The 13,215-nt window shown below is 46.0% G+C and overlaps 1 protein-coding gene across 1 annotated transcript; it reads right to left on the minus strand.

Annotated features, from left to right (window-relative positions):
- Positions 1-12,135: 12,135 nt before the first annotated feature.
- Positions 12,136-13,102, minus strand: LOC136542869 (uncharacterized). The gene is made up of 3 exons (XM_066535510.1): positions 12,862-13,102; positions 12,625-12,759; positions 12,136-12,495 (listed from the first exon to the last, which is right to left on the minus strand). Exons 1-3 carry the CDS (start codon positions 13,006-13,008, stop codon positions 12,136-12,138), a joined length of 642 nt encoding a protein of 213 aa, XP_066391607.1. The 5' UTR covers positions 13,009-13,102.
- Positions 13,103-13,215: the final 113 nt, after the last annotated feature.

The following is a 13,215-nucleotide window of genomic DNA, read 5'->3' on the forward strand; positions in this document are numbered from 1 at the left end:
CCGTCACTATGCAGCATCTGTGATGGTTTCAGATATTGTCATGGATTGAGCGTCATGGATTGAGCTCCGTGACGGTTTACCGAAAACCATCATGGATTAAGAAAATCGGTGACGGTCTTAGACCATCACCATAGAGCCCGAGGCCTAGTTAGCCTACCCCAAACCTATTTCCTGTGACGAAAAATAACCGTCATGGATGAATTGCCACATCATCATGGATGCTTCCATGGCTGCAACGTGGATGATGATGTGGGTGACGACATCACTGTCCCAGCCCATTTATTAACAGCCCAATATCAAAGATGGGTCATTTTTTAGCCTGTTTTCAGCCCATTTTAAGTCTGCTTTTAGCCCATTTGCAATCTACTTTCAGCCCATTTACATTCTGTTTTTAAACTATTTACTTTCTGGTTTCAGCCCATTTTTCAATTTAGTTTTTTAGCCAATTATTATAGCACATACAACAACGTACAGCCAATTATTAATAAGTTTATTACAATATTATTATCCAGCAACTTATGCATCGTAATATCATTACCAGTACACAAGTCCACTGAAATCAATAGTCAAATACATAATTAACATATGCCATCGCATTTCAATAATACCAAATAGATTATGATATTTTATTAACAACTATTCCTATATAAAACACCAGTAGGATTCCTCTGTCTCTTCAACCAGCACATGTAGACGGCATAATCAAGTTCCTTGGATTTTCCTGGAATTAAAACAAAAACAAAAGTTAGACTAGTTGTAGATCAGCAGCTCACATAAAGCCGATCTAATATTATAATTGGACAAGTGAACAAATACTAACTGCTGACAACCAAATGTGTTAATACTACTTGTAGATCAGCACCTCACATATACTTATTTTAGTTTTCACTCAAACGCCAAAACCTTTAGGTAACCTCTATGGTGTGTATTCACTACGGGAATCAGGAGGTCGGCAAAGCCTAAAAAACACTCGGCAAAGGGTTCAGAGATGGGCGACAGCAGTGGCACTGTTGTGGCTGCCCAGCCACGACTGGAGGTCATTGTTCGCACGGTGCGGGAGGTCAGCAGCACCAGTTCGCCGACGCTGACTCGCACCAACTATGGAGAGTGGTCGGTGACCATGAAGGTCAAGCTCAGAGCCCAACGGCTCTGGAATGCTGTTGACAAGGGCACCGACAATGAAGAAGATGACATGTCCGCGTTGGAGGCTATCCTCGCAGCTGTACCGACTGAGTACAGGGAGCCGTTGGGGGCGAAGAGCTCGGCTAAGGAGACGTGGGAGGCTATTGCGGCGATGCGCGTCGGTTTCGACCACGCAAAGAAGGCTACGGCCTAACTTCTGAAGCAGGAGTACGCCAACCTCAAGTTCAAGGATGGTGAAACGGTGGAGGACTTCTCCCTCCGCCTACAGACGCTGATCAGCAAGCTGAAGAGCCACGGCGTCACCATCGACGAAGAGGAGGCGGTCTCCAAGTACATCCACTCTGTGCCGGCAAAGTACATCCAGATCGCTCTCTCCATAGAGACGATGCTGGACTTGTCTACCCTCACCATTGAGGATGTGACAGGCCATCTGTGGGTGGTGGACGAGCGCCTGGAGTAAGCGACAACAACGAAGGACAACAGGAAACTCCTGTTGAAGGAAGAGGAGTGGGCTGCTCGGAGAAACTCCGGGAAGGCAACCTCCTCCAGCCGCGGTGGCGATGGCAAGCGCCATGGCAAGGCTTCTTCGGAGAAGAAGCAGGTCGACCCCAACGCCTACTGGCGTTGCAAGAAGATGGGCCATTGGGCACGGGAGTGCCCAAATCGCAAGCAAGAGAAGAAGGCTCAAGCTCATCTGGCGCAACCCGATGATGAGGATGAGGCCACTATCCTGATGGCGACGTTCTCTGCACTGCACGACATCGAGGCCGAGGAGAAGGAAGAGGTGACGATGGTGGAAGGACCTGGGAAGGCCCTGAAGACTGTCAACCTCGACGAACCACGTGCCCAAGTCCACCTCGGACATGTGGGCGCCGACTAGGAGCAGCAGTGGTATCTGGACTCTGGTGCCAGCAACCACATGACGGGCTCCAAGAAATCCTTCTCCGAGCTCGACGACGATGTTACCGGTACGATGAAGTTTGGTGATGGCTCAAGGGTGGCTATCCAAGGGCACAGCACCATTATCTTTAGGTGCCAGAACGGGGAGCACCACGCGCTAACGGATGTATATTACATCACGTAGCTGCGTTCCAGCATCATCAGCATTGGTCAGCTGGATGAGCACAGTAGCGAGGTACTGATCAAGGACGGAGTCCTTAGGATCAGGGACTGGGAGCATTTACTTCTTGCCAAGGTGAAGAGGTCCCTAAACCGGTTGTACCTGCTCGACCTAAAGGTAGAGCAGTTGGTGTGCCTGGCGGCAAGGCACTCCGAGGAACTATGGATGCGGCATGCCCGGTTCGGACATCTCAGCTTCGACGCGCTTGGTCGGCTGGAGAAGATGGTCCGACGGCTACCCCACATCAAGCGCGGAGGCAAGCTGTGTGACAGCGGCTTGGCCGGGAAGCAGAGGAGGCTACCTTTCGCAAAGGCGGCCAAGTATCACGTGAAGGACACTCTTGAGCTTCTCCACGGCGACCTCTGCGGGCCGATCATGCCTGCTACAAACGGTGGTCGGTGGTACTTCCTCCTGCTCATGGATGATTGTAGTCGCTACATGTGGCTGCAACTCCTGATGAGCAAGGACGAAGCGGCGATGGCGATCAAGAAGTTCAAGACGCGTGCGGAGGCCGAGAGCGGCAAGAAGCTCCGCGTGCTGAGGACTGATCGTGGCGGTGAATTCACTTCGGTGGAGTTCGCTGTGTACTGCGTGGATCAGGGTGTGGGGCAACAACACACCACACCGTACTCGCCACAACAGAATGGCGTAGAGGAGAGGCAGAACCAGACGGTGGTCGGCATGGCCTGATCCATGATGAAGGCCAAAGGCATGCCGGCAAGGTTCTGGGGGGAGGCGGTGACCATGGCGGTGTTCATCCTCAACCGCTCTCTGACCAAGGCCTTGACGAGCAAGACACCGTTCGAAGCTTGGTATGGATGCAAGCCGAGCGTGTCCTTCCTCCAGACATTCGGCTGCATCGGCCACGTCAGGAAGACAAAGCCGAACCTCACCAAGCTGAAGGACAAGAGCACACCGATGGTGTTCCTAGGCTACGTGGAGGGTACCAAGGTGTACTGGCTCTACGACCCACGTGGAGACAAGGTGCTTGTTTCGTGCGACGTCGTGTTCAACGAGAAGGCGGCTTGGGACTGGAGCAGTCCGAGCACGGGGGAAGCTGGCAGCTTCACCAACACCTTCATCGTCGAGAACTTGGTCATCCACGGTGGTAGAGACACTGGGGAAGAGGTGCCGAGCACTCCAGGAGGAGTGCCGAGCACTCCTGGGGCAGGGCCGAGCACTTCGGGAGGGATGCCGAGCACTCTGGGAGGAGTGTCGAGCACTCCTAGAGAGATGCCGAGCACACCAGGAGTGGTGCCGGGAGGTTCTGCAGTGGTGGCGACCACTACAGGACAGGTGCCGAGCACTCCCGTGGTGGAGCCAAGACGTCTTGCATTGGTACCAACCACTCCAAGACTGAGGCTAGACACTCCTATGTGGCCGAACACTGTAGGAGTTATGACGAGCTATCTAGAAGTAGTGCCGAGCACTGCAACCAGGGTGCCGAGCACTCAAGGTGCTATGCTGAGCACTCCGGCGAAACAGGGAACTCCGTCAACGCTGATCGAGTTCACCTCACCTCCAAGTGACATCACTGAGTTCGTGGATGCCTTCCACGAACGTGAGGAGGTGCGGTTCCACAGGCTGGACGACATCGTCGGTGGCACAGGCCCCTCAGGACTGGCTAGTCGGCTCCTCAATGATGTAGAGTTGCTGCTTGTTAGTGCAGAGGAACCACCCACGTTTGCGCTGGCCGAGGCTTTGTTCAGCGTGAGGGCATCGACTTCGAGGAGGTCTTTGCGCCAGTAGCGCGCATGGAGTCGGTCCGTTTGCTACTAGACTTGGCAGCAGCAAAGGACTAGCGCGTCCATCACTTGGATGTTAAATCGGCCTTCCTCAATGGTGAGCTGGCGGAGATGGTCTTCGTCAGGCAACCTCTAGATTTCGCCGTCAAGGGAGAGGACCACAGGGTGCTCTGACTGTGCAAGGCGCTCTACAGGCTACGGCAGGCCCCACGAGCATGGAACGCCAAGCTTGACGCCACGCTGGGCGAGCTTGGGTTTCAACGGTGCGCAATCGAGTACGCGCTCTACACGTGGCGACGAGGGAAGGAGGAGCTCATCATCGGCATGTATGTGGATGACTTAATCGTCACCGACGCGCGCACGGAGGATATCAACAGCTTCAAGCGCGAGATGGTGGCTCGTTTTCAAATGAGCGATCTCGGCGCACTCTCCTACTACCTCGGCCTCGAGGTGAGACAGGGGAAGGAGGAACTCACGCTCGGTCAGAGCGCGTATGCCTCCAAGCTGTTGGAGAGGAGCGGCAGGGCTGAGTGCAAGCCATGCGTGACTCTGATGGAGGAGCGGCTGAAGCTGACGAAGGCCAACACCGCAGCGAAGGTCGATGCAACACTCTACCGGAGTATTGTCGGCGGTCTACGCTACCTAGTCCACATGAGGTCGGACATTGCATTCGCCGTGGGCTACGTCAGTCGCTTCATGGAGGATCCCAGAGAGGATCACTGGGCAGCGGTGAAGCGACTACTACGCTACGTCAAAAGGACGGTGGATCAGGGGATCATCTTTCCCAAGTCCGATGGGAGTAGGCTGCAGTTAACTATGTTCAGCGATGCAGACATGGCAGGGGACATTGACGGACGACGAAGCACCTCTGGCGTGCTCGCCTTCCTCGGGTCGGCCCTAATTTCATGGCTGTCGCTAAAACATAAGGTAGTGGCGCTATCTACATGCGAGGCAGAGTACGTAGCGGCGGCCATAGTGGCATGCCAAGTTGTGTGGCTACGTCGGCTGCTGGGCGAGCTGACCGGCGTGGAAACTCACCCACCAGCACTGATGGTGGACAACCAGTCCACCATCGCCCTCGCGAAGAATCCGGTTCTGCACGACCGGAGTAAACACATCGACGTGAAGTTCCACTTCCTCAGGGACTGTGTCGATGGAGGGCAGATCGTCATCGAGTTCGTCGAAACTGATCGGCAACTCGCGGACGTCCTCACCAAGGCGCTCGGACATCTTCGACTCCCGGAGCTGAAGGAGATGATCGGCATATAGGGGGTACAAGGGTTAGCAGTAGGATTAGGGGAAGATTGTTAGATAATCTAATGCTACCTTGTGTGAACACAGCAAGGGAAGGCGGCGCCGAAAGGCCCCCTGTTGTGATACTGTAGCCGCTGTAGGTGCAGGTGCCGCACGGCTCACCAGCAGCACTGCAGGCACATGTAGAGGCCGTCGCAGAGTCAGCCCTGCTGTGTTATCTACTTACTGTTGCAGCATGTGCGCTATACTGAGCCGGTGATCCTGTGGGCCAACAGAGATTGGGCCACAAAAATACTCCCAAACAAAATAGAGAACCAAATTGTAGCAATACTTTGAAGTGGCAAAATCATACAAGTCCAAAGGAGAACCATAATCATGCCCTACTAAAATTTGAGCCAACACACAGGATCACACTTAAAATATTACCAGCTTGGGGTGAACTTGCAATCTCTGACATTTGCCCAGCTTGAAACAAATCCCCCCAATCTATTCTCAACTTGAAGTTAATTCTTTTAGCCTTTGAGTAGCTTTGTTGTTTTTGTTTTCACATCCATCCACTCTGTTTTCAACCTGAACTCGTGTCTTTAGCCTTTGAGTAGCTTTGTTGTTTTTATTTACAGTTTTTGTAGCAAAGCGAAGCCATTTAGTTTAATTATTCTCAACCTGAAGTAGTGAAGTTACTTCTAAAAGCATTAACACTGGCTTACTTACAGTGATCTGCTACTGGCTTAGACAAGAAGCATGTATGGTTTGTTATGAACAGACACTTGCAAAGCTTAACATGTACAAGTCATAACCTACTTATTGATCATATGGTCCTATTGTCAACACATATCAAGCCAAAAGGTGCAGATAAATAAAAATAAAAATAACTGCACTCTAGGGACAGGACAATCAGATATTCAGAAACCAATATTAATCAAACAAGCAGGTATTTCTTCCTATAAACTGATTTTCATGTCAGTTCAGTACACTTCACTTACTGTTACTTGTCAAAAAAAGTTCCGTTCACACCAATGCTTGTGTGAATTTGATATATTTCTATGCAGTTGGAACGAATGAACAAATACACTGCAAAATTCTACAAGCACGTGGCGAAATGATAACATAGCAAGACCACATTCCATCACTGGACTTCATGACTACTGCAAATAGGGAGAGAACCACATTCCATCACTGAACCTCACGAGGCTTGTGTTGCTCCAGCTCCTTGTCCTCTTCAAACTTCGGCCGCAGCAGACGGCCCATCCGCTCCTTGATCTGCACCAAAGCATGAGCTTGAGTCCAAATCCACGCCCACCAAACCCTAGGACATGCAAGCCCCAAAATTTCTCACCTTGGTTCTTTTCTGAGGAGGCAAGGAGGACGGCGACGAGGAACTCCGCCTAATCTGCACGGCACCGGATCTTTCCCGGCTCCATGCGCTTCCCCGGGGCGCAGATGACAGAGGCCACATGGCTTCCCATGCTCGAGTGACAACGGCGCTCCTGACAGCATGGAGGCGAGTGCTCCATGCAACCCCCCTTGGCACAAAGGCCTCGCAGCTTCCATGCTTGAGTGATGGCGATGTGCAGGCTGCGCGGGAAGGAAAGGGCAGAGAGGGGCGGAGGGGCGGCGGTGGTGGTGGCGGCGATAGGAGGGGATAGGAGAGAAAGGAGAGGAATGATGTGGTTGGGCGAGGGGCCGAGGGCTGAGAGGTGGGAGGGGTTTTCTGAAAAAACTGCAAGGAGTTTTTCCTCTTCTTCATGTTAAACTAAAATTTGATTCAGAGTTCCATATGCAAAATCTTAGAACGTGTTTATTGTTCTTGGTGGACAATTGGACTGCAGTTTAGTTCTTAGAAAGATAGAGGGGTTTTTTTTTGCAAAATGTACAGAGACAGATGTCAATGCAACAATGAGCCACCAATGCTCTGAATGCCGTGGTGCTTACAGAACCGAGTGGGTTTTAAACAACCCTGATGTACAACCCACGGACAGCAAGCCGTCTGCAAGTTTTTTTCCATCTCATATATAGACGGCTCAACAGACAACTTGTACAATGGGTTGTTTGAACTGTCTATAAACCATTTAATGCTTACATGTAGCAGTGATCAAATGTGAATATGGTTCATGTATACCATTATGTTGCTTGTTGATATAAAAGAAATCAAACATAAATAAGATGAACATGATTATAATATTTCTCATCAATATAAATGATATATTAATTTATTTATATCTAGATTTAAATCAAATTTATTCCATGCCAAAATGCTTTCTTCCCAAATGTTCACATACTACAATCTTCCACGGACCAAAATATTCAGGATCATTGACTGACCCCATAGACCAAGGGAGGATCACTGTATATATCAGACATGCAGACGAGCTGCCATCTCTGTATCAGTTGCTAGTGTATAATGAACCGTGTCAGAGTCCATGCCAGGCGCGACCAGCGCTTTGCGGGCGCGACGACGGAAAGGATTTGGTGCGCAATGCTCATCTCTCGTGCACACCCACAGCCGATCCGCACGGTGCACCTCGGCTCGACGAGATCGCCTGGGAGCACGAGCTCTTGCCGTCGTCTCGCCAAGAGGCGGCTTCTCCCTCTTTCTTCATTTATTGCGCTGGATGGAGGTGTTTTCTGCAATTTTGTCTTCATGGAGACGGCATCTCAAAGCCCGTTGTAACGGGACGAATTTGAGATTGCTTTTGCCTGTTATTATATACAATTTCTATTCCTTTTCATTTCTTCTAGATAAAAAATACATTTGATTCTAAAATAAAGTATAACTTTTTAAATGCTATTATGTTTTACTGCTAGTGTCAAGTTGGTGATAATAAAGCTAATTATATTTTGTTTCCTGGACTAAGCATTTTGAAGATAACATAAAGATTATCACATAGATATAAAGGTTGAATAAACCTTAGCAAGAAAATGACTATAAAAATTCTAAAAATAATTCTGCAAATTGGCACAACAACGTATTTTGGGTCCATAAGTATTTCATAAAAATTTCAGACAATTTTAATAAAGTTAGACTATATATCCTAAACAAATAGAATCATCTCTTACTTAGTCACATAACAAAGTATTAGATGTATCTATTTTGGCATAATAAATGATTTTGGAATAATAAATTACTTTAAACGAAAAGGCCACCAACAACAAAGTTGTAGAACTTATCGACATGTATAACTTTTGGTTTAGACATTTCTCCATCAAACTTTGTTTGGACAACTCGAAATATGAATTTCAAAATTTGAGAAATTCAAACAAAATTTTGGGCTAGTAAATGATTTCAAATGCAAAAGTCAACACAACAAAGTTGTAGAACTCATCAAGATCTACAACTTTTATATTGGTGATTTCGCCATCCGACAAAGTAGTAGTATACATTGTTCATAATTGGATACATGTTTCATACTTTGGTTCTGGTACTTTCTCCATATGAGTTAGTTCGAACAATTCAAAAATTTGAATTTCAAAATTTGACAACTTCAAACAGGAATTTTGAGATAGTAAATGATTCAAATGGAAAAGTCATCAATAGCAAAGTTGTAGAATTCATCAAGATCTACGACTTTTGTATTGATCATTTCCGCATCCGACTTTGGAATCGGATGCGGCTCAGGGAGAGGTTGGTGAGCTTGTCAAAGATGCCCTGGGGAGGGAAGGCAAGGCCTTCATACCGTAGCTTGAGCTGAATCTTGGTGGCTTTCTCGAAGCAAGGCAGCTCAACGAGGCCTCTCTACCTGGCCTCCTCCACCACCTCCTCCTCCTCGTCGTCGGCGGTGCTCTTCGGAAACACGTTGCGGTAGAAAAGGTCACCGACCAGGCGGCGCGTGGCGGCGGGAAGCCAGGCTGCCACGGAATCAGGGGCGGCTTCTTTGGTGGTGATGGAGATGCGACGGAGCTCCAGGGCGTCGTCAGGGGCGTCAGCACGTCACGGATGCGGTTGACGTCGGGGGCGGGGTTGAAGCGTACCACTGGGAGGATGCGCCAGAGCCTTTTCCAGCGGCACGCAAGGACGCTTGTCCGCGCGGCCTCGGTGGTGTCTAGGAGCACGAGGGTGCGGAGGAGGAGGTCGTCGTGGAGCGCGCTGAGGCGGTCCTCGCCGCCGTCTGGGGGCTTCGCACGCTTAGCCTCGGCGGCGATCTGGACTGGAGTACTGGACGCCGCGCGGATTTGGGAAAGAAGAAAGGATTTGGGGGAGATGTGTTTTGCGCTCACGTGAAAAGAACGGCAAAGGGCAGAATACACAAAGTACATACCTGTTTATAAATTTTCTTTCTCTCAGCTCCTTTGTTACAATTAGATTATGATTTACTCATCTTGAAAAAAATGCAATTATCATTTTTTTCAATGAGCCAAATAATTTTAATTTTGACCAAATCTTTAGAACAATACTAACATATATAATACTGAATAAATATTACTGGATTATTATCTAAATAATACAATATATTTTTATAGTAAACCTACTCGAAGACACCAATGTTCATACTATCTTATATAAACTTGGTCAAACTTAAAAAATGACGTGTTCCAAATTTAGAATTGCATTCTTTTAATGATTTATTGATTATGATTTACTCCAGCCTTTCAAAAAGAATATAATTCTCTCTCTTTGACGAGCTAAATAATTGTTGGTTTAACCAAATCTATAAACAAAATAGTACTATGATACCGAAAAATACTATTATATGGTCGTTTAGTTATTTTTTGTAAAGTGGACCAGAAGTTGTTCTTGTGGCCATGATTAAATAACAGGGAAAAATATTCAATGCAAACCACATCTTTGGTGGAGTTGTGAAAGGCCCAGAGTTTCCAAAAATTTAAACTATGCACATCCATAGTGTATATATAGGTACATTGCCACAAAAGTTTAGATTCAACGTCTTTTTGTAAAAATTCATACGAAAGTAACAAATTTGAGGTGCATATGCACTAGAAGATTCTTTTTTAGGAATTCTATCTTCTATAATGCATATGCACCTAAATAAGTTTCATTTTTGTATGATTTTTTTCTGGATTGAGTTTGAATCATAAACTTTGTGGCAGTGTGTATACATAGATGCACTATGGATGTGAATTGTTTCAATTTCTTTGGAAATTTCTAAGTATGTTTTTCTAAGTGGTTTCATGATTCCACCAATGACGTGTCTTGCACTGAATATTTTTCCTAAATAAATACCATGGTTGGATTCATAATGCAGATTTCATACTAATTGCTCCTTCACAGAGTCACACGGCACATATCAATACTGCAATGATGAATTTAACTTACAGCAACTCATCAATCTCTTATATTACAGACTTACAGTATGGAGGAAATACTAGTTGTTCTTTCCTAGCTAACTGACAGCTTTTATTTCCTATGTAAGATCCTGATAACATGCTTCTGTTTGTTCTGGATCTTTGCTAGTACAGAAAATTTAGAATGGCTGCTTATTTTTAGGGTGGTAGGACAGTAGTACTGAAGTTAATGATGGGTGTATTGCCAACATAGGCTGTTATTGGTTAGTGGTTTGGGCCTAGTGCGAAGAGCGTTTCAAAGAAAAATAGTGCTACGAGCAGTGGAAGGGCCATGTATCCTTTGTATGGTTAATGCTTAGAAATGTTATCGTTCAGTGGGAGAATGACTTTTTGCAAGTCTTGGTGCAGGATTGTTTCACTAGTGTAATGCTAACTAAACAAAAATGAAAAAGCTAGCACCTATATCGTACATGATAGCCTATATAATAAAAGGAGATGATAATCTTTAACCCGAATAGGGTCTGACCATAACCATTGTTGGTGGAGACGACAGAAGTAGAGAGAAAAGTGAGGTTGAACATTTTCAGATTTAAGGAGTGGGTCTTGCAAGACGGCTTTAAGGAGTGGGTTCTAAGTAAATGGACTTCTCAACAGAAATACTATTTTCTGGATCATTGGAATGTTATCTCTAACAAACTGAGTTAGTTTTTGAGAGGTTGGAGTGCAAATTAGGGAAGGGATCAGAGGAATCAGAAGCAGGAGTTGATGCTGTGGACCAAGTGGACTGGGATGTTGTCTTCGCTTAGCACCATACATAGTGATTGGTATGGTGGTCATCAATTCGAGAACTGGTTTTTGTATGAAAGGGTTGACTTTTGGGATGTGTTTTTAGAAAATTCCAAAGCTAAAATTATGGCCACCACTGTCACCACAGAGGAAACAATAGAGTTATATATAAGGTAACTAACTTTCTCATGCAGAATCTGTTCATTGCAAAATGCGTCAAAATTTATAATAATTCTCTTAAAATTAGTTTGGATCTCATATATCGGCGGGACATGTTGGAAAGAGTGATAATATAATTGAATGCATTCAGCAGTGTTGCATTGCAGCCTTGCAAGTACTTGAGCAAAGCAAAATAGGTTAGAACCCTGTGGCAATTGTTAGATATATCATGTATCACAATATATGCTGCATTCAAGAAAAGAATCAAATTGAGACATGTCTTACTCAAGTAGATCAATTGTTCCAATGTTAGAGGGAATATGTATTGTCCTAAATATAGATCCATATGTTGTATGCCTGAAGTACTTTCACTTATTTTCCAAAATACTGAAGTAATTTTATGAGGGCTACTTTTTTTAAAAAAAAAAACTCGACCTGTGGGGGGTAAGACAGCCCGCAGGAAATTTACTAATAAGAAGATCTTTTCACATAATGGGCATCTCAACAGTACCAAATTAATTGATAAATTACAATATTCTAGGAAAGAGATAACAAATACCAACAGAATTCAAAGTGACTAAACCTTGATGGATATTTGTCCCACCTCAAAACAAATGTATTCATTGGTGCTATTGGACCTACTGATGAAACCTTTGATAGGTCATGTACTCGTCACAACAATGCAAATTACAGTATTCTTTGAAAAGGGTCGGTCGTTGATAGATCATGTACTTGTAAAGCACGCAGATCGTCAAGTGAACCGGTGAATATTTTAGGAGGTACAAAATTGAACCGTGCACCGCTAGAAGCCCTCTTGTTGATATTGAGCAGCCTACGTTGTCTTGCAATCCAAGCTTTGCTAATGTTTCCAACATCTGACTCAAGCCTCATTGACTCCAACACTTTCGCAAATGACACAAAGAATTTGGCAAAGTTAATATGTGACTTGCTGCCTTGATAGTTTCCTAGCACAATTTTCCTCAGGCGGATGTCTAGGGTGCCAATAAGTTTCCGGCATTTGTGATACCTTGCATTTTCCACAGAAGCCTTTGTTGCCTAAAAAAACCAAAGTGAAGACAGAAGTGGCGTCAATGGTCAACCTAGCTTTAGAACAATCATCGATATAATCACAGGCCACAAAAAACGCAAAAAGCACACTCTTGTACAGGGAATCACCTCGATGTACAACTTCTCCAAGTTGGGAAAGCACTTGAGTAAGTCAATAACCGCATCCAAGGAAAGTTTCGCATCAGACAAAGCTAGAACCTTCAAACTGTGTACCACAATCGTCACGCTAACAATGGTTGATTCCTGAGTTAAGCACAGAATTAACACACCATGATCAAGTAAAGGGAATTAGGTCACTAACCTTATGAAGTATGGTGAAATTAATGTAAAAAATGATGTATGTACCTGAAAATTCGTGCCGCTAAACTGAAGTTTGGGAAAGTTGTCAAAGAGTTTTCCAAAAATTTCCAATCTTGGTGCAGAGATCACCGAGATGTCCATCTTATTGGTTCCTTCAAAAACTAGCAATCTCTGCAGACATGGCGCGTCCATGAGAAGGAGGTGTTCTAGCTTGATACCTTTCCACCGAGAACGCACACCGATGCTTGTAAGGCTACGGGACACTATTTGCAGCCGAGGGAAGCCAAAGCTGTCAAGTAAGAGCAAGCTCTGCAGGACAGAAGCGCCGGCGAGCATGGCATGCAGGTAACTCTCTGAGATGCTGACTTGCAAGAGGGCCAGCTGCTTGAGAAGCGGCAA

This window comes from Miscanthus floridulus, chromosome 3 (assembly GCF_019320115.1).
Source record: "Miscanthus floridulus cultivar M001 chromosome 3, ASM1932011v1, whole genome shotgun sequence".
NCBI classification, from domain to species: domain Eukaryota; kingdom Viridiplantae; phylum Streptophyta; class Magnoliopsida; order Poales; family Poaceae; genus Miscanthus; species Miscanthus floridulus.

Bases quoted from the DNA above. Each gene is read 5' to 3' on its own strand.
- LOC136542869 (XM_066535510.1), bottom strand. From the start codon at position 13,008: ATGGACGCGCCATGTCTGCAGAGATTGCTAGTTTTTGAAGGAACCAAT. The intron at 12,760-12,861 runs GTACATACATCA...TGCTTAACTCAG, and splicing joins TTAGCGGCACGAATTTTCAG to GAATCAACCATTGTTAGCGT. The intron at 12,496-12,624 runs GTGATTCCCTGT...TAGGCAACAAAG, and splicing joins TGGAGAAGTTGTACATCGAG to GCTTCTGTGGAAAATGCAAG.